At 41.3% G+C, this 20,218-nt stretch overlaps 1 protein-coding gene across 1 annotated transcript; it reads right to left on the reverse strand.

Annotated features, from left to right (window-relative positions):
• Positions 1–371: 371 nt before the first annotated feature.
• LOC136264481 (alanine--glyoxylate aminotransferase 2, mitochondrial-like) lies at positions 372–19,738 on the reverse strand. The gene is made up of 17 exons (XM_066059236.1): positions 19,549–19,738; positions 18,307–18,362; positions 18,162–18,260; positions 18,017–18,108; positions 9,763–9,886; positions 5,886–5,980; positions 5,739–5,832; positions 3,432–3,497; positions 3,345–3,372; positions 3,068–3,168; positions 2,928–3,020; positions 2,805–2,877; positions 2,700–2,759; positions 2,564–2,652; positions 2,066–2,215; positions 667–765; positions 372–537 (listed from the first exon to the last, which is right to left on the reverse strand). The coding sequence occupies exons 1-17, from the start codon at positions 19,610–19,612 to the stop codon at positions 445–447; spliced, it is 1,476 nt and encodes a 491-aa protein (XP_065915308.1). The 5' UTR covers positions 19,613–19,738; the 3' UTR covers positions 372–444.
• Between the last annotated feature and the right edge of the window lie 480 nt (positions 19,739–20,218).

A 20,218-nucleotide genomic window follows, 5' to 3' on the forward strand; every position in this document is an offset into this window, starting at 1 on the left:
TTTCTTTACCGTGCGTTTCTTACGCCACGGCTACAATAGCGGTCCGCCTGCACCTTCAATGGTTAACGGTCATACACTTTAGTTTAAAACCATGCATGACCTTGTAGGCTTCGCAACCAGGCTACTCTTAGCTCAGCTTCTTTAAGGCAAATAGTAGTCTGGTTTGCGAGCTCACTTACTAGTGATACGTGACATCCACCTCCTTCCACTTTAACTACCAACTCCACCTTGGAAGAGTGGGACACCTCAAGTAACTGTACTGGCGGCCATGGTATAGCTACAAAAGCTGGTTTCCTTCCAACCTACCACCTGTCCCATCTAAACAACACTACCACACCCTTACAAGGAAGCAGCTGTAAAACCTCTAACGCTTCTACTTTATAAAGTAATTATGATTTGTTACAAATTTATAAACACAAAATTGTTGATAATAATCGGTCCCTATCACTGACACTCCTTCAGAACAACTTCTAACACTTCACAGGCAAACTGAGCATCTTCTTCAGTGATACACATTGGAGGCTTCACCCTAAACACCTAATGGAGACATGATAAGTCATTACAAGTATAGGAATACATTATCTCATATGGGCAACCATAATAGTACTATTGCCCGCTATTGCATACACAATGAGTTTAATGCTTATCGTTAATGGTATTACTTACATTTCCATAGAGACCACCTTTACCGAGCAACACTCCCATGTCCTTGCACTTCTCCCAAATTTTGCTCACTTCAGCTGCTGGTAATGGTTGTCGACTTTGCTATGTAAATTATGTGCCACACAAATGAGACACTTCAATATTGATTGTTTTATTGAATCTATGTTACCACTGTATGTTCTATTAGAGTGTTTGGGTGCATATTAACAAAAGGTGTGTGTTCTATTAGAGTGTTTTGAATGACTATCTGACTGTATGTTTTATTAGAGTGTTTTCAGTACAAAGTGTATACTTCATTAGAAATTTAGAATGTTTTCCTTGTGCGCAAGCTGAATGTTACAAGAAAAGGTACCATTCTGCAAAAATCACACACTTTTTGAATTCCTGTTTATTAAATATTTATAATCTACTTAGCCAAGTGTACACTCTGGCAAAGTTTCAGCCTCATATGCCAATAACTTTTGTAGTTACAGCCCTACAAAGTAGCAAAAATTGATTTGTACAGCAAGTATAGAGATAATAAATTACAAAAGCAGTTGTAACTTACCAACAGATTGAGGTACGGAGCTGAAATTTTGCCATCATGATTGCCATGAATAGGGGAATCAATTACTAGGTGAGTTTTTCATTTACTCACCTTTCTTCACTGCATATACAAAGGTGAAATTCGTGAAGGAAAATTGATCGCGTATGATCGTTTCAACGTGACATAAACAAACGCTCATAACTTGCGTCTACTGCAATGAAACAAAGATTTTCCAACTCCTCTTAAGCAGGCGAATAAGATGACATCCAGGTTTTTATTGTTAGTCCCTTCCTTCACTAAGAAAGAGGCGTTCAAAAACTTACGAAATTTTTAATACGCAAGTATTTCACCCATTGCATTCAATGCTTTATACTGTAAACTTTGGCTGGTGTGATTGTGTCAGGTTTTCGCAGATCCGGTCACATATTTACATGGTTAAATGCTGCACCTTCAATAGTAGCCATACTTGAGTGGTGCCACATTTTCAAGCATTGTGTGGTGGTCAAATTCACAAATAGTTGCCAATTTTTTAGAACTAAGGTAATAAATACTGCGGCATTTAACCAAGTAAATATGGTACTTATCAAACTAGCACATTATTTGCAAGTTCTTAGGAGCAGCAGATACATCATACTAACCTACCAACTATCATATAGATGACATTCAATGTCACATATTCTAATTGTTACAATTATAGTCAGTCAAATGTGGGTATTGCAAGGACCATCTCTATTTAACTCCACCTGAGCTGTAGTATTTGGTTACCAACTTTAGTCAGAAGCCCATAAACATTTATCAACAATATCAGTGAGATATGAGTACACAGTGAGGTGCTGTCCCAGTACCACACCATTAGGAGAGAATATGTCTTCTCACCTTATCAGTGACTAGTTCCACTCCTACCATCAGTCCTTTACCTCTGACATCACCCACCACCTCAAACTGATCTCTCAACTTCATCATACCTCTAATGAGAACCTCACCAACTCTAGCAGCGTTAGCTTGTATTCCTTCCTCTTTGATAACCTGTAATGACACTTCATAATAACCAGCTCCTTACAGAGGGACCTAGTCTCTGAAACCACTTTCCCTGCCATTGGGTAGACAAAAATGGTCTGGAGTTTACAATCACCAGCCATTTTATCCTTTATATAACACCATCACCTCCAGAATGGCTTACTAAAGCAGTTTGTGAGTATCCACTGGAAGTCATCATACTGATTGCTGACCAAATAGCTGGCTTTAGGGCAATCATCACCACTTGTGGCTGGGCAATGCTTGCACAAGACTGCTATAGAAAATCCACCAGGCCCTTTTCCCCTACCCAATGACATGGAACGTGGACCACACGAGACTAGCAGTGACCACCCTCACATCTAACACTGCTGATCCTACTGCACAAGCCACTGGATTACCACCAAATGTGTTGACATGTAATGCTTTGTTGAGGGACTGAGATATCTCTATGGTAACACAACATAACACCCTCACTATATACTCTATTATATACCTGGTGTGGTTACTATGGCAGCCAGTGGGTAGCCATTTCCAATTCCCTTAGCCATGGTAACTACACGACTACTATGACATCACTATGATCAGTTATGGCACATACCAATGTCTGGAGTGATACCATGAGTTTGGAAGCCCCAGAAGTGTGAACCAGTCCGACCAAAACCTGTTTGAACCTGTTGGGATCTTAACATAAACTGATAATACACTGGGATATAAGTCACACCTCATCAGCTATGACTAAGCCACCCCTCTCCCTTATCAACTCAGCTGCTTGAGGTAGAAAGTTCTTTGGATACTGGACAACTCCACCAACACCCTAAATAGAGCACATCATTTCAAAGTAAAACAAAATGGACTCCTGACTTGTATGGGTTCAGCAAAAAATGCAGCCACTTTCTTGGGACAAGAGTGCATCAACACATCCTTCAACTGGTTAGCATAATTATCTCCGGCCTCACAAGCACCTACAAAATAGGTTGTCATAGACACCACATACACATAGAAACTTTTGAGAGAGAAAGTACTATTTCAAGAAGACACAAATAGTTCATAAAGTACTAGGCCTGTTAATAATGATGACAGAACTTCCTAAAATTCAGCAAACAATTGTCACTTGTAAGATTATGTGATAGCTACTCACCATCACCACAACTACATGACCTGGTTGTCTGCCGAGAAGGGAAACAACATGACAAACTGTCCCCAGTGGGGTAGAGTGGGGGCATACCTGTGACAGAGAGTCCCTACAGTTAGCACCTCCCCATACTCCTCTGAACACATCAGGATTAGCTGTCTACAGTGAGTTGTACTGGTAACAACAATAAATGACAAAACACTCTAATAGAACATTCAGGAAATGTATAAGTGACTGTATGCTCTATTAGAATATTTCAGTGACACTACACACATACACAAAGCAAAAGCAAAGCTTTTGGCTACCACTTGCTCAACCATACATACTACCCAGTGAACCAGCACTCAGCACAAGTGAAGAGACAGGACTAGTAACCCACAAGAGGACTAGTAACCCACAAGAGGACTAGTAACCCACAAGAGGACTAGTAACCCACAAGAGGACTAGTAACCCACAAGAGGACTAGTAACCCACAAGAGGACTAGTAACCCACAAGAGGACTAGTAACCCACAAGAGGACTAGCAACCCACAAGAGGACTAGTAACCCACAAGAGACAGGACTAGTAACCCACAAGAGACAGGACTAGTAACCCACAAGAGACAGGACTAGTAACCCACAAGAGACAGGACTAGTAACCCACAAGAGACAGGACTAGTAACCCACAAGAGACAGGACTAGTAACCCACAAGAGACAGGACTAGTAACCCACAAGAGGCAGGACTAGTAACCCACAAGAGGCAAGACTAGTAACCCACAAGAGACAGGACTAGTAACCCACAAGAGACAGGACTAGTAACCCACAAGAGACAGGACTAGTAACCCACAAGAGACAGGACTAGTAACCCACAAGAGGCAGGACTAGTAACCCACAAGAGGCAAGACTAGTAACCCACAAGAGACAGGACTAGTAACCCACAAGAGACAGGACTAGTAACCCACAAGAGACAGGACTAGTAACCCACAAGAGACAGGACTAGTAACCCACAAGAGGCAGGACTAGTAACCCACAAGAGGCAAGACTAGTAACCCACAAGAGGACTAGTAACCCACAACAGGTTGTATCATGTCTCACAGGTGAAAGTGTGGGCACCCAAAGTCCCACCTGGACTTTCATCCACTATGCCTGGAGTATGCATCAGCAGTGTGCAATCCTTACTTACAGAAAGACATGCAAAATATTGAAATGGTGCTGCTTGTTGGGTTAAGTCAGATTACAGATATAACAGCAGTGTTTCACAGATTTACAATGGCCTTCTCTCCAACACCAACGATATGTCAAAGATTAAAATTGTTCTACAATATTGGTTACTCCTCATCAGTCCTTACAATTCCTACGGTAGCTACTGTTCCAACACCACCACCCTCTCCATTTTGAAATGCCTTTTTTATTAGAACAATCTACCCACTGACACCATTGAATCCCAATCTGTACAATTACTTTTAGAAAAATTACAATTTGTTCATTTTATGATTTGTAACTTTTTTCCCTGAATATAATCAGTTTGTTAACTGTACTGTTCAGTACTCATAATCATGCAGCAAGACATGGACAGTTGGCATTTACGTCCTCAGTTTACACCAGGTACCCATTGATGAGACAACTGGAGGGTCAAGGGCAGCCCCAGGAATTTTGGTGACTGGTTTCCAAACCATTGCTAGATGCAAATTTAAATCTAGGGGGGTATGGGGGCAAGATTTTCCAGAAAATTGTGTAATTTGAAATTGAATCTGGTAGCAACATTGACACTTTAAAAATATAATTATGCAAGGTATAATGAAGGCTACTTAATTGTGCTTGCTTCTGGTACAGTATCAGGTGCAGACTAAAGAGTTAAGGGATAGAGAAAATTTGACATCTGAAGCATACAACAGACATGGTGTTGTTCTGGGGGTCTTGGAGCATGTCCCCAGGAAGATTTTCAGATTTTATCACTCTGTTATAAGATTTTGGACTATTTTTTATTGTGTTGGCACAGGTAAATAAAGTAGCTAGCTAGCTACTTACAGTTCTAAAGAGAAATACAAAATGTGGCTGTTCTATTAGAGTGGTTGACTGCTCTATTAGAGTATTTCAATCTGAACTTTTATACCATTGCAAATCACTGTAAAATATAATTTTGATTACCTGAATACACTTGACCAGTTTCTGGGAACCTCAGAAACCCCCCTAGATCCACCCCTGAGGGTAAGCTGCAACAACAGCAGTTGGGCATAATTGTACATCAAACCTGGAATCTTTCAATGCCTGCAAACACACACACACACACTACACACACTACACACACACACGCACTACACACACGTGCACACTACACACACCACACACACACACACACCTACACACGCACACACACACACATACACACACACACACACACACACACACACACACACACACCTGGTGACATCCAAACCCATTAGCCAGAGGATAACTGAAGGTACTCAATGAAGTCAGTCCCATAGTATAAGGGCTAGCTCCATGATAAGCATTGCTATAGTGACAGAGATGTAATACAACACTGAAGAGAAATAGTCACTCACTTACCGAAGGGAGATGATGTCAAACGCTCCAGTGTGGACACGAGCCATCAATATCGCCAAATCATTAGCCTCCGACCCACTATTAGTGAAGTACACTACCTGTAGAAAACAACAGATTATCAACCACTAACATACAAGCACAAAATGACTGTTCTATTAGAGTATTTGACTACAAAGTAATTGAGTGTTTTATTAGAGTATATTGACCATTTTATTAACTCAAAAACGTTTAAAACGTTTAGGCTGCCATAACTACAGAGCTGGTTTACAGTAAACAACAATAAATGTACTAACAGACTGGATTGTGGATAAGTACCATCTGTATTAGGATAAGTACAACAAGTATTAGGAATTTTAAGTTCAATTAGGGATCATAGGAAAAAAAAGGTAGTGAAACAAGAGAGGTCGCCTACACCTGCAGATATACTAGTGGACATTTAATCCCTAAATTCTACTTTTTTTCATTGCAATTGTGTCTGTTGTCTATATCAAGTGAGACTATGGTATGACTCATTTAGAGGCTTACTAAATCACTTAGTCACCTGACATGTTCACTTAGTCACCCGGCCTCAAGCAATTTTGTACATGACAAATCAAGACACACGGTAGTGTGTCGTGCGGCCCAAGAAGCCAGCGCGCAACACCCATGAGTATATTGACAGGAAGAAAGAAAACACAATTTTTGCACCTCCGTAGCTCTGTGCTGCCTTGATGAAACAAGACGATTTTTGCTGTGGACACTCCCTCCAACTTCAGCACTCCACATTCTAAATTTTAGCGAAATCACTTCAAGCGTTCCCGAGATATGCAACTTCAAAAATTGGCTTAGTTCCTTCGTTATTTTTTCTTCTTATTTTTCTTCCTCTTTTCGCACTCTTACAAACACTGCTATAAAACGCGAACACCATAACCGATTGCCTTGAAATTTGGCACACAGAAGGGGGGTATAAAGGTGCATCTCGGTACCAACTTTGGCAGGAATACGATAAACAAGCTAAGAGTTATGAGCGATTATTCACGAAAAATAACACCAATATGTTGTCACACCTACAGGGTAAACCGTGTATGGGAAGAAGCTGAAAATCGGTGGGTGAATAGGTTAACTATTGAACCAAAAAACCTTTTGTGGTTTGAAAGAAATCGAGCTAAAAACCAGGAAGATAAAACAAAAAAAACCAACAGTGTGTAACAATTATGCAATCGAGATTAGCTAATAAAAAATTACTGCTTGCCACGCCTACCAGATAAACCCCTTGGGGTAATGCTTTGAAAATCGCTGCATAGATGGAGTAATCATCTTAGAAAGGCTCTTTAATGGGTAGAAGAATCAGACATAAAGCCACGGAGTTATAACATGAAATCCAACTTGGTGTAGCAAGTGCAAGATCGAAATACTCTAACAGAGCAGTCATCCTAATAGAGCAGTCACCCTGAAGAGAATTCAAGAGATCAGCTAGAAACAAGTAACCTGTATAGAGATCACCTACAAAAAAAAACCACCATGTAGAGAGTTTAGCTACAAACAAATCGCTCTGTAGAGAGATCAGCTAGAAGAAGTTACCTTGTAAAGAGTTCAGCTACAAAGAAACCATCACGTAGAGAGTTCAGCTGCAAACAAACCACATGTAGAGAGTTCAGCTACAAACAAATCTCCCTGTAGAGAGATTAGCTAGAAGAAGTATCCTCTTAGAGAGTTCAGCTACAAACAAATCACCGTGTAGAAAGATCAGCTAGAAGAAGTCACCTTGTAGAGAGTTCAGTTACAAAGAAACCACCATGTAGAGAGTTCAACTACAAACTAGTGACCTTGTAGAGACATCAGCTAGAAGAAGTTACCTTGTAGAGAGTTCAGCTACAAAAAAACCATTCTGTAAAAAGCTCAGCTGTAAACAAATCACCTGTACAGAATTCAGCTACAAACAAATCACCCTGTAGAAAGATCAGCTAGAAGGAGTTACCTTGTAGAGAGTTCAGCTACAAACAAATCACCCTGTAGAAAGATCAGCTAGAAGAAGTCACAGTTCAGCTATAAACAAACCACCATGTAGAGAGATCAGCTAGAAGAAGTTACCTTGTAGATCGTTCAGCTACAAACAATTCACCCTGTAGAGAGAGAAGCTAGAAGAAGTCGCCTTGTAGAGTGTTCAGTTACAAAGAAACCACCATGGAGAGTTCTGTGATAAATATATGTATTATATATATAATTTGTACATTTATTGATAAAATCACAAATATTTAAGGTACATCTGCTTCATCTTTTCTTCTTCCTGTGGTAAAGAAAAAAAGATATGTTAAAAAAGTCCCAAAGCTGGCCATAGGCTGGCTTTGGGGTATACAAATACAAAAAGAAGTGAAATCTAATCCAAAACAGCCAAGCTGTAAAAAAAAAGAGTGCGGCCCTCAAAATGGCTATGGTGAAAAAAGATGTGAAATCCAAGGTGGCGGCCAAGAAATGGCTGTGATGGTAGGTTAATGGTAAAAATTTTAATAACGACAATTCAGGTGAATTTTGTGCCAAGACCAAGCGGCACCAAATTCACCTGAATTGTCGTTATTAAAATTTTTACCATTAACCTACCATCATAGCCATTTCTTGGCCGCCACCTTGGATTTCACATCTTTTTTCACCATAGCCTTTTTGAGGGCCGCACTCTTTTTTACAGCTTGGCTGTTTTGGATTAGATAATTATAACATGAAAGGCACACTGCAGTTCTTGATAATACTGTAATGCTCTTCTTCTCCGTGTTCCGCAAATAATTCTGGACAAATAGTAGACTAAGTGGCATATCTACTGTAGTTCTAGCCGTTACTCTGGTTACCAGTCAAATAATTATTTTTGTGGGTACTGTAAGGACTTCAGGAATAGTGCTCTGCGATATATCGGTAATACCGTTTATCGTGATAAATTATCATAACCGATTATCATACCGTGACAGCCTTTGATAACCGATATATCGAAATACCGGTATATTGATGAATACCGCTATAGGATTGTTTTTAACCCAGCCTTTTGTGTTTAATTATCCAATTTGTTGATGGTTTAGCAGACACGCCTTGAACAAAAACTTGAGATTGTCACATTACAATACATGCCTACTTGTACTGAACTATAATTTTTTTGGGGTTTTGGGATGATACCACTTGATACTAGCCTAAGAAATGATGCAATAGTTACAATAACAAGCTAACTATATATCGATATACCGCGATATTTTACTGTTACTAATACCGTGTATTCAAATTTCAATACTGCCGAGCTCTATTCAGGAAGAAACCGTTCGGCTGTTCTGCATTGCTCTTTCACCCCACACTCATGCTCTGGCTATAAAGGTATGTACTTTAAACCATAGTCTAAATAAGTTAGACACCGCAACCAACGGGAACTAAGCGATTTAGTAACCCCTCAGGCCCTTAGTAGCACACTCGCTGCACTTGGGATACTACAGTCTTGGGCCATCAGGATTACTAAATCGCTAACTCCCTTGGTTTTGGTGTCCAACTATTATTTAGCAAGCTATCCGGAGGCTGTTGTGAACCACTTGATGCTATTCTCAGCAGTAACACTTTAATTGGCTAGAACAACATTTGTTTGTTTGTCTGTGTGTGTGTGTGTGTGTGTGTGTGTGTGTGTGTGTGTGTGTGTGTGTGTGTGTGTGTGTGTGTGTGTGTGTGTGTGTGTGTGTGTGTGTGTGTTAGGGCTCTCAGTTTTGGTTACTTTATTAATCAATTAATCATTGATTACTAAATCAATTTTTCAATTAATATATTATATGTATCAAACACCATGTATTATAGCATCAACTACACTTGATCAATACTGTACAAACTATAGTAGTGGCACCACCCAGAATAACATTATAGTGGTACTAGTACAACACACCTTCAGGTCTCCAGGAAGGTGAGAGGTCAACTTCTCAGCAAAGTCATGTACTTGAGGGTGCATGTAGATGTGTGTGGTGTGCCATAATTTGGATAACTGGTCCTTAGCAGCAGCTGTCACCTTCCTGTAATGAACAACATGTGTTTATCACATGTACCACATGTTTATCACATACATCAATGCTCGCATAAACACCAAGTCCTAAATGAAGGCCAGGGGGCACTACAGGTCTTGTATGAGATTACCTGGATAGCCAAAATATTTCAAGTGGGAAAATTTCACTCGATTACAAGGTATTGGGAGGTAACAGTAAAAATATTACCCTTAGACTGTATTATAAATTGTTTGTAAATTTATTAAATTTTTTAATGGTTTAATTTGTGGAACAACAACTAATGAAACTCATCACAAGGAAATCAACAACAGCTGCTACAAGGAGCAACAAGATTTTCAGCTGGTTTATGAGAGGATTATAAGAAATAAACACATAGGCATCTACAGTGGAACCTCGATTATCTAAACACTAATTAACCAAACACTCAATTATCCGAACACCAAATTAACTGCTCAATTAGAGTATTTTGTCAACAAGTGTATGCTTTATTAGAGTAGTTGAGCAAAGCTCTGTATATAAATGTATGGGTGTTCGATAATACGTACTATTCAATTATATGAACACCCTTTCCCCCAATTAGTTCGGACAATCAAGGTTCCACTGTATACAGATAAGCACAGTATTTCACATACTACGGGTAACCACAATGTCAGATATAGACACTCTCCATGTTAATGAAATAGTTATCAGTAACACTTGTAACCTTTCATTTCTTAATACTTATACAACAACTGTCACTGATCACTTTACTGCGCCAATCAATAAGAACAGAAAAGGTTAATTATTAATTCTGTACAGTTGGCTCGATAGCAGTCTCACTACTAATGACTGTTCTATTAGAGTATTTTGAGCTAACTGTATGTTCTATTAGAGTAATTGTACAGGACACTGTATACTCACAATAAACAGACTGTTTTATAGTAATAAAATTTTACTATGACGATACATGATAGGAAAATACCAACTATCACAATATTACTAACTATTATGATATTCTTTTCAAATTTTTACAGGTGCTCTACAATCAAAGTACACTGACGAGTATAGTGGATTTACCTGTCGTAGGAGGTATCCTGGTTACATCATCAAACTTATACTCTATTGGTGCGAGGGGGACACTGCAACGTCAACCAAAATGAGACCGAAACGTGAAGACAGCAACACGTGTTTACTCTATTAATCAAGCAACTAGCACACGTGAGCAATATACAAAACCAACAATACAGTAATACCTACAATTAATACACAGTAATACAACAGTTATTATTGAGTTACTCGCTGTCCATGACATCCTCCGGGGTGGCATGTAAGGATGCTATCCACTCCTTCATTACACTTTGTCCTCTCTTGGCTGCCTCCCGCATTGGTCTCTTAGAGGGTATGGGTGTGTCTATCGACTCAGGTACTGTACAGGTAGATGACTGGGTTTCTACTTCAGTTGTTAATACCTCCAACGGATAAAGTCTGGCAATGGGACGGTTCGTCCTACCAATAACAGTCCGAATGTTGGCTGAGCGAGTCATGCCATCTGCTCCCTTGTTCAGTGACTCGATGACAGCAAGCTTCCAATTTATCCGTTTAGTATCATCATGAACTAGGACGACATCTCCTACCTTCACTCGTTGGTCATTGTTTCCAGTTGTTCTGTGAGTTTCCCTTAAGGCTGTTAGATACTCATTTTTCCAACGGTTCCAGAAACGTTCGATTACAAGGGCTTGCCTCTTAACTCTATGCCTCAGCTCGGAATTGTCTTCGAAATTGGGGTCACGAATCTCATCATCTTGGACACTCAGGTGTGGTAAAGTGACTATCTTCCTTCCATGACGTAGGTGTGATGGCGAGATCGGTTCAGGATCATTGATATCCGAAGATGTGTACGTTAGTGGCCGGTTATTGAGAAGTGCCTCAACTTCTACAATAATAGTTTGAAGGCTCTCCAGTGTTGTTTGTGTCCTTCCTAATGTCTTCTTCAATGTGGTCTTGGTTAGTCCAATTAAGCGCTCCCAAAAACCCCAAACCAAGGGACGCGCTTGGGTATGAATGTCCATTGAGTTCCTTTGTGAGCAAGAGTTTCTGCTAGCTCTGTAGAGGCAAAAAGAGTCTTTAGTTCCTCCGCCGCCGCCGAAAATGTGGATCCATTGTCTGACACAAGGAGTTGTGGTACAGATCTCCTTCCTGCAAATCTCCGGAATGCCTGGAGAAAACTATCAGCAGTTAGATCTACAACTATCTCCAGGTGAACTGCACGGGAAACAGCACATGTGAATAAACAAATGTATACTTTTCGCTCTCCCTCTGGAGCTCGAACAAACAGTGCACCTGTGAAATCGACTCCTGTCACACTAAACGGATCCACCTGATTGACTCGTGATTTGAGGAGTGGAGGAGGATCTAGCATTGTGTAGGGTCTTCCAGATGTTTTCTTACATACAACACACTTCCTGATAAGTCTTAATTCGTTGACGCGCTGATGGGATCCAATATTGTTGTCGTAGGGTCGTGAGGGTGGCATTGACTCCACTGTGGGAGTGGGAAACATGAGCATTCCTGATGACAAGTACAGTGAAGTTGTGACGAGAAGGGAGGAGGTATGGAAACTTCATCAGCTCTGAGACAGGAGCATTGTGGATGCGTCCGCCACATTGAAGTAGATCATCACTGTCCAAGAACAAACGCAACTGTCTCACCAATGGTAGACGGCAGCCCTTTACCTTCAAGTTTGCTACTTCATCTGCAAATGTCAGAGCTTGAACTTGTCGTATCCACTGCAAGTTGGCCTGTGTCAGTTCTGACACTGTTAAGGGGCCTTCTACCCTTGATGTACCTGGATGTCTACAATTATAGATAAATCGGTGGACGTAGGCAGTGACTGCTGTTAACTTGTTGAGGGTGCTGAACTTGGTGAGATCAATGATCTTGTGGATACCGGGTTTGACAGCTGGAGCAGTGTCTGAAGTAGTAGCTTCACATTCTTCCTCTAATTCATCTGCTGCTGCTGCTGCTTGGATATGGAAGACTTCAAGAATTTCCCAGGTGGGCCATTGTGCTGGCGAAATCAACCATTCTGGACCATGGTTCCACTTCTGTGAGGTGTTCAGTTGGTCAAATGTTATGCCTCTGGTCAGTAAGTCAGCAGGATTGTCAGCTGAGGGACAGTATCTCCACCTTGTTGAAATGGATCATATTTAAGCCACTCGATTACTAACAAACGGTTTCAGCTTCTTGTCACTGAAAATCCATGACAGGACTATCTGGCTATCTGACCAGAGACAAACTGTTGCAGTGGTGTCAAGTGAAGTTACAACAAATGAACATAGTCGTAAAGCAACAACAGCTGCTATTAGTTCTAATCTAGGCAGAGAATGTGGCTTAAGTGGGGCTGCTCTGGATTTTGACATTACAATAACAGCATGTGTTCCCTGCACCATATAGACAACTTCCCCATACGCTTGAGGACTAGCATTTGCAAAAACATGTAGTGTAGTTTCTGACGTAAGCAGTACAGATGTACATTGTCGTGGGAATGGTATTTCTGTAGCTCGAACTACATCGTTGGAGATGCTGTTCCATGTCACACAAAGTTGTTCACTTAACTTGACATCCCAATCCAGTTGCTGCTGCCACAATTTCTGTAAAAACAACTTAGTTGATACAGTTACTGGAGAAATGAGCCCTAGAGGATCAAAAATGGTAGAGGCCCACTTCAAAATCTTTCTCTTGGTGGTGGCAGTAGTGACATAGGAGACATCTGGTTTGGGAGATGAATAAATTAGATCTGACTGTGTATCCCACCACAGATCGAGTACCTTGGCTGGATTGGTACCCTCAGCGACATTGTGTGCAACAGCTGTAGATCTAAGTAGGGCACTATTGGAGGCCCAGGAGCATAGATTAAAGTTGGCATTGCCCAGTACTGATCTAGAAGCAGTAAAGTAATCCACACATGATGATTCTGTTTGACAGCCGGAAACCACATTGTCTACATAGAGGTTACGAAGTACATCTTGAGATACCTCTGAATTGTTCTGTGTCAAGTGGTATGTTAGAGTGGCACTTAACATAAACAGCGAACATGTGGCTCCAAACAATACCACCTTAAATCTGAAGGTAACAAAGGGGCTGTTAGCATCAGATGGTTCAGAGAGCCACAGGAATCGGGTGAAGTCTCTGTCCTCTACATCTAGATGAACGTGCAGAAATTCCTTCTCTATATCAGAGAAAAGGCCAAAGTTATGTTGTCGGAAGCAAACGAGGATGCCACAAAGGTCATTGAGGAATGGAGGCCCGGGGTGAAGGCAATCGTTCAGGTTGGCAGAGGTAGATGATTGTCTGCAGCTACAGTCGAACACTATACGTATGGGACTCCTTCCTTACGGGGTGATGTGGAATATAGTGTACTGATGTTTGTTCGCAGTCAAGGTTCACTTTCTCAATAAATCCCTTTGCCTCCTGTTCTCGGATGATAGCATCGTACATTGTCAATAGTTGTGGTGTTCTCGCCAACCGATAAGCCATGGATCGAGTTCTTCTAGTACACACACCATAGTTGGATGGTAGTGGAGGATGTGCATTCTTCCATGGGAACTTAAGACTGTAAGCTCCATCTGCTTGTACTGATATCTTAGCTGCCATATACTCCTGTAGAAAATCGGATTCTGGGTCCGGCCTTGGGGGTGTTGTGCCAAGTGACTCTACTCGCCAAAGGTCATTGAGTTCTGTTTCCTCAGTGATGCAGGAAAGGGAAGCAATGTGCAGACTAGTGGTCTCAACTGACTGAGGTACAGGGAATGGACCTATAGCCTAATCTCGACTGAACAGCTGTGGGTCCATTACCACGTACTATGTGGTCTTGAACGAACTCCCGATAGTGGTCTGCCCCAATAAGAACAGAAATGTTGAAATTGTCATTACTAGTAACCGGATGAGTGAGAGTCAGACCCTTAAGGTAAGGAAGTTGATTCAAGCAAGTACGAACTGAGTTCCTAACAGGATCTGCAAGTTTGGGAACAACTAGAACAGAAACAGGAATTTTGCCACCATTCGTCGTATGAATAGATATTGTTACAATAGCAAACTTCTTAGGAGTGGAGACTTGTCCACCAAAGGAGGAGACTGCAATGAGCTCGTAGCGTGTTGGCTAAAGTTGCATGGTGTCAGCTAGTGCTTGTGTGATAAAGGACCGCTGGACCCCTTCATCAAAGAGAATGTGCCCTTCTACTGTGGTGAGTTCACCTGAAATGTCTGCAATAGCTGTTTTAAGAAGACAAACACTGGTGTATAGTGCAGTAAGGGGCAGAGAGGTCACGGTGGTGAATGTACCAGTGGATGTAGTAGTGTCTGATTGATTTGAGGTTGTACTAGTGCCTGTCTGATTGGTAGCCTCCACAGGTGTTGACTTAGTAGCGGGGGGTTATTCTGGCTGTGGTGTCTCTACACTTGCACACAGGGTATGAAAAAGACTAGTATGGTGCTTCTTGTTACAGTTTCTGCCGTTGAATTTTGATGTGCACTGAGACACTTTGTGGCGGGCTAAACAATTGAAGCACAGACCAGCGCTTCTGACTATAGCAAGCCTTTCCTTTGGACTAGTAACTGAGGTACACGCATTAGTTCGGTGTCCACCCTTACAAAAGGCACATACTGGCTCTGTTTTCCTTTTTTCATGAGTGTGAGGAGGTCTCTGGGTACCTGCATAAAAGGAGGCTGTGGTTGGTAAGGAACCAGTTCGAGAATTTGGTAACTTATGCCCAGAGTGTTGGCCAGCTTTATAAATACGAATTTCCTTCAACACACTGGCTAGCAGTTCATCAATGGTCCACTCTGAGTCATAATGGTCACAGGCCATACGGATCTTGATTTCTGGTGGTAGTTTTCTAAGAATTACTGTGGTTAATAAAGGTCCATAGGTGTCTGTTTAAGGCTGACAAGGCCCTAATATGGTTTTGTATGGAGTCATAAAATGCTTGTAAGCTGGGAAGATTGTTTGATGGTGTAGACACATTCAATAAGGCTTCCTTGTGGGCCTCTACAAGTTTGTATTGCTGACCAAACCTCTCCTTCAGTAGTGCAGTGCAGTGTGGATAATTAGCATCAGATAGAGAGAAGCCACCAATTACACGGGCTGCATCTCCATGTAACTGAACCCGCAGGTAATTCAACTTCTGTACAGGCATTAGATGTGGATTTGAGTCCACTGCAGCAGTGAACGAATCCCAAAAGGTCTGCCACTCTAATGGGTTACCATCAAAGGTAGATAGGGACAGTTTGGGAAGCCTTGTGTGACCAATCTGGTGCATGTCTCTGGCATTTTCATACATATCTGATGTATGCCTACTCACTTGTGTGGATGCTGCGTTGGAATGTAATGGCTTCTTGGTAACTGCTGTGTCGGGCAAAGTAGCTGCTGTCGCTTCTGCTTTGTGCAATTTCTCGGTGGTTCACTCAGATTCTGTAGTTGCTCCAGCTGAAGTCAAGCGTGGTGGAGTCCTATCGGGTGCTGTGAGTGGGAGGGTGGGACCTTGTACCATTGGCAATTGATTAGCCTTCTTAGTGAATTCCACCAACACTGCTATTTGCTGTTCCAAGTTTGTCTGGTAAGTGTCTGCATCTAGTATTTCTGTTTCCAGTTCTCCTTCTTCCTGGATTGTCTTGGCAATGGCACCATCTAGCTCAATAATCTGTTCCAGCTTAGATTTCAGTTGTGCAATGGCGGTAGACACCAGTAATTTTCGTGATTCCGGAATGGAATCTCTGTTCACAGTCTCTAATTCGGCGGTCAGCGCCTCTTGCACCTTCCCCGTCAACTTCGTTATACTTCCTTTGAGGCCACGCCGTTTCACACAAAGACACTGAGATTCTTCCATCTGGTTTGATCGGTTGGTTTCAGTCACAGCACCAAATGACGAGTATAGTGGATTTACCTGTCGTAGAAGGTATCCTGGTTACAGCATCAAACTTATACTCTATTGGTTCGAGGGGGATACTGTAACGTCAACCGAAACGTGAAGACAGCAACACGTGTTCACTCTATTAATCAAGCAACTAGACACGTGAGCAATATACAAAACCCACAATACAATAATACCTACAAAGTAATACAACAGTTATTATTGAGTTACTCGCTGTCCATGACATACACTTGCCTACACAAGTGACATAACTTGCAGCAACACAAATGGATATGCTAAATAACATAATACATGACATAGTAGCATCAAGAGTTAATAATAGTGGAGGGAGAGTGTCTAACACTGCATAGGCCTGTAAAAAATGATCGTGAGAAATTCAAAGGGATTCTTTCTGTAAAACTCTGTAATTTGTAGTATTCTCCATAGGTGAAGATTGTTTCAATCATCACATTTCTTTGTTCTCTCAGTGTGCAATCATCACATTTTACCTTGTTCTGCCTGTGTGAACATTTTACACATCTGAAGGAATCCCTTTGAATTTCTCAGGATCATTTTTTACAGGCCTATGCAGTGTTAGACACTCTCCCTCCGCTATTATTAACTCTTGGTAGCATTCATTGAACTATACATGGAGATACAGTCAGATATACTTCAAGTACAACTAAGTGTAGTAAGGGTGTGTTTAGTGTATGATATAAAAATAGGAAGTCAATCTGTTCCCATGTATGACTAACAAGCTGCAGACTAGCAATAGAAGCTCATACTCAGCGTTATAGCATTACAACACTCACATATAATGCTACAATGTCTGCTATAGAACTATTTCCCTCAATAAAACCCAACAGTTTACATCATTTCCATAAAGTTCCTTACTGTATTAACAAATCTGTTAACACTTTTGTATTTGCATGAATGCTCTACTGGAGTATAAGTGACTACTCTATTAGAGTATAGGTGACTGCTCTATTAGAGTATCTCGATCTTTCAAGAGGATTAATACACCTTCTGTAGATCCTTCACTGAATCTGGTCTTCCCTTTCCTGGAGTTAAAATGGCAGCAGTGTGACATCCGACCATGTTTACAGTAGGATACTAAGAGTATATGGACATTTACTTTACGGCATATGTGGAGAACACTCAGTAATTATGATATCTGGATATACAGGTGTAATATTGTTTCTAAGGACACACAACATTCAATACACGGATGTTGTAGCACATCTCAACTTACGGGTGACAGTGTCCCACGCTGACAGTAACTATACCACCAAACATATCAAGATATCGTCTACCTTCATGATCAAATAACCACTGCATGTAACCCTGTGGGATACACACTATTATGACAACCTCAGACAAGACTCAACTGTTCCTACCTGATGAACCAATAGTGGTTCCTTGTAGTAGGTCATCGTGGAGACCACTGGGTTAAGATGGTTCTTCCTAATATCTCTAGCCTTGCCATAATCGGGCCCCTACATGTGTTCCATATATGACGTGATTCTAATAATATATTGTTACCTTATATGGTGATGGGGTAAAGTCACAAGGTGGCATCACTGGTCCATTAGAGTAGCCTGTACCAAATATAGTAACAATGATGTAACCAGTAGTGTCCTGATGATTCAAGGTGTCAAGGTGTCCTGATTATCAAGGTTTCCTGATTTTCCAGGTCAGTTTATGTACTAAGGGATACTTTGGGACCTTAACTAAGTGTCTGGATTTCCACTAGTCTCGCATAGCCAGACCCACTCTTCGCACGGCGCTTATCGATTGATAATTATAAGCGCCTAGCTGCGAGAGGGTCTGAGAGGGTCTGGTATAGATCGCATAGCAAAGTTGTTCTGACACCCTGAGCTTTTTCAGGGTGATAATGAAACACCTGGTCAACTTTCATCACACCACGACATATTGCATCATATTGGGATTAGTGGCTTACTGTCAGTAGAGAAAAGAATTTGCTAACAACCCACAATATGACCTGGTGTGATGGAAAGTTAACCAGGTGTTTCATTATCACCCTGAAAAAGCTCAGGGTGTCAGAACAACTTTGCTATTCAAACTATACCAGACCCTCTCGCAGCTAGGCGCAATCAATAAGCGCCACGCGAAGAGTGGGTCTGGCTACGCGAGACTGATTTCTACAAGTTCCAGCAAAATCACTGAACCCATACACACACAATGACATCATTAAAATGAGGTAATCACTTGGGTATCAACTAAACAATAGTTAGTAACAGGTGTGATATTGGTGATACTCATGGTCTAGTGTCACATGAGCCAGAACTGCCAAAGAAGCCCCAAATGTTACCCTAGCCACGGATGGCCACAAACCAAATCACACTACACTTGTGGTTGACTCTGTTCTTTCTTCATTGTTACGTTACACTATAGACAAAGAATGAAAAATCCAATGACTGGTGGACTTCCCAGTGTGACAGAGGTACCGCAAGGCTGATGATACATTGACTACAAATTATTGTAGTACTAAAGACAGCATCAGCCTAGGCTGCTCTTCACCTTTATTTCCCAGTTTTAAAGCTGGGTAGGCTGCAGCAATGAAGCAAACTAAAGGAAATCTTTTTGCATGAAACACTATTCAATTCTCCTTGGTTAGCAACATAAACCACAGGGTAGTGACTAGTGTTTGTCCACCCTTAGCTACAAAGGCAGCCACTGTTAATTATCCTTTGTCCTCACAACCGATATAATATAAATAACCAAATTAATTATCACCTCATGAACAATACACACGCAACTCACCACAGCTGGCAACTCGCACTACATTTCGTACAGCACCCAAACGTGTCCTCAACATCCTTATCATAGCGTTGGTAGAGAACACCTACTTCGATGTCTTGGACGAGGTGTTGGAGCGGAGAGCTGTCCCAAGTATGCGCCTTCTGAAATACGTAGTTACTATTTTTCCGGTCCCGGAACAATAGTCATGTTTCCGGCACAAACCACGTGATCTTATAACGCCAGGAGACGAGCCCTGGGTGTTCGGGATAGTTATAAAAACCGGAATCGAAACGGGAAACGAAACGAAACGAAATCAGCCTACAGTCTAGTGGAGGACAATCACTATATTATGCACAGTTACACTATAATATATGCACGCACTACCTGTTTATGCATCAAGCAAGACTCCAGGTGGAAGATTTCTCTGCACGGCGCTTATCGATTAGAGATATTAAACGCCTGTTCCTATCCGAGAGTCTGGGGACTCTACAATAGAGAAAAGTTCTGTGCTTGGGTAGGTGAGCATTGATTGTTCCTTGACCACTTTCATAAGAGGAGTGAATAGCAATAACTACTTGATCATTACAAACCGTTTACGGTAATGATTGGCTGCATGAAGCCATGCCTTCAAGAGAGGGATGAAGCCATCTGTGGCTATTATTGCACACCTCTTATGTAAGTGGTCAAGGGA

Source organism: Dysidea avara, chromosome 8, assembly GCF_963678975.1.
Source record: "Dysidea avara chromosome 8, odDysAvar1.4, whole genome shotgun sequence".
Lineage (NCBI taxonomy): Eukaryota > Metazoa > Porifera > Demospongiae > Dictyoceratida > Dysideidae > Dysidea > Dysidea avara.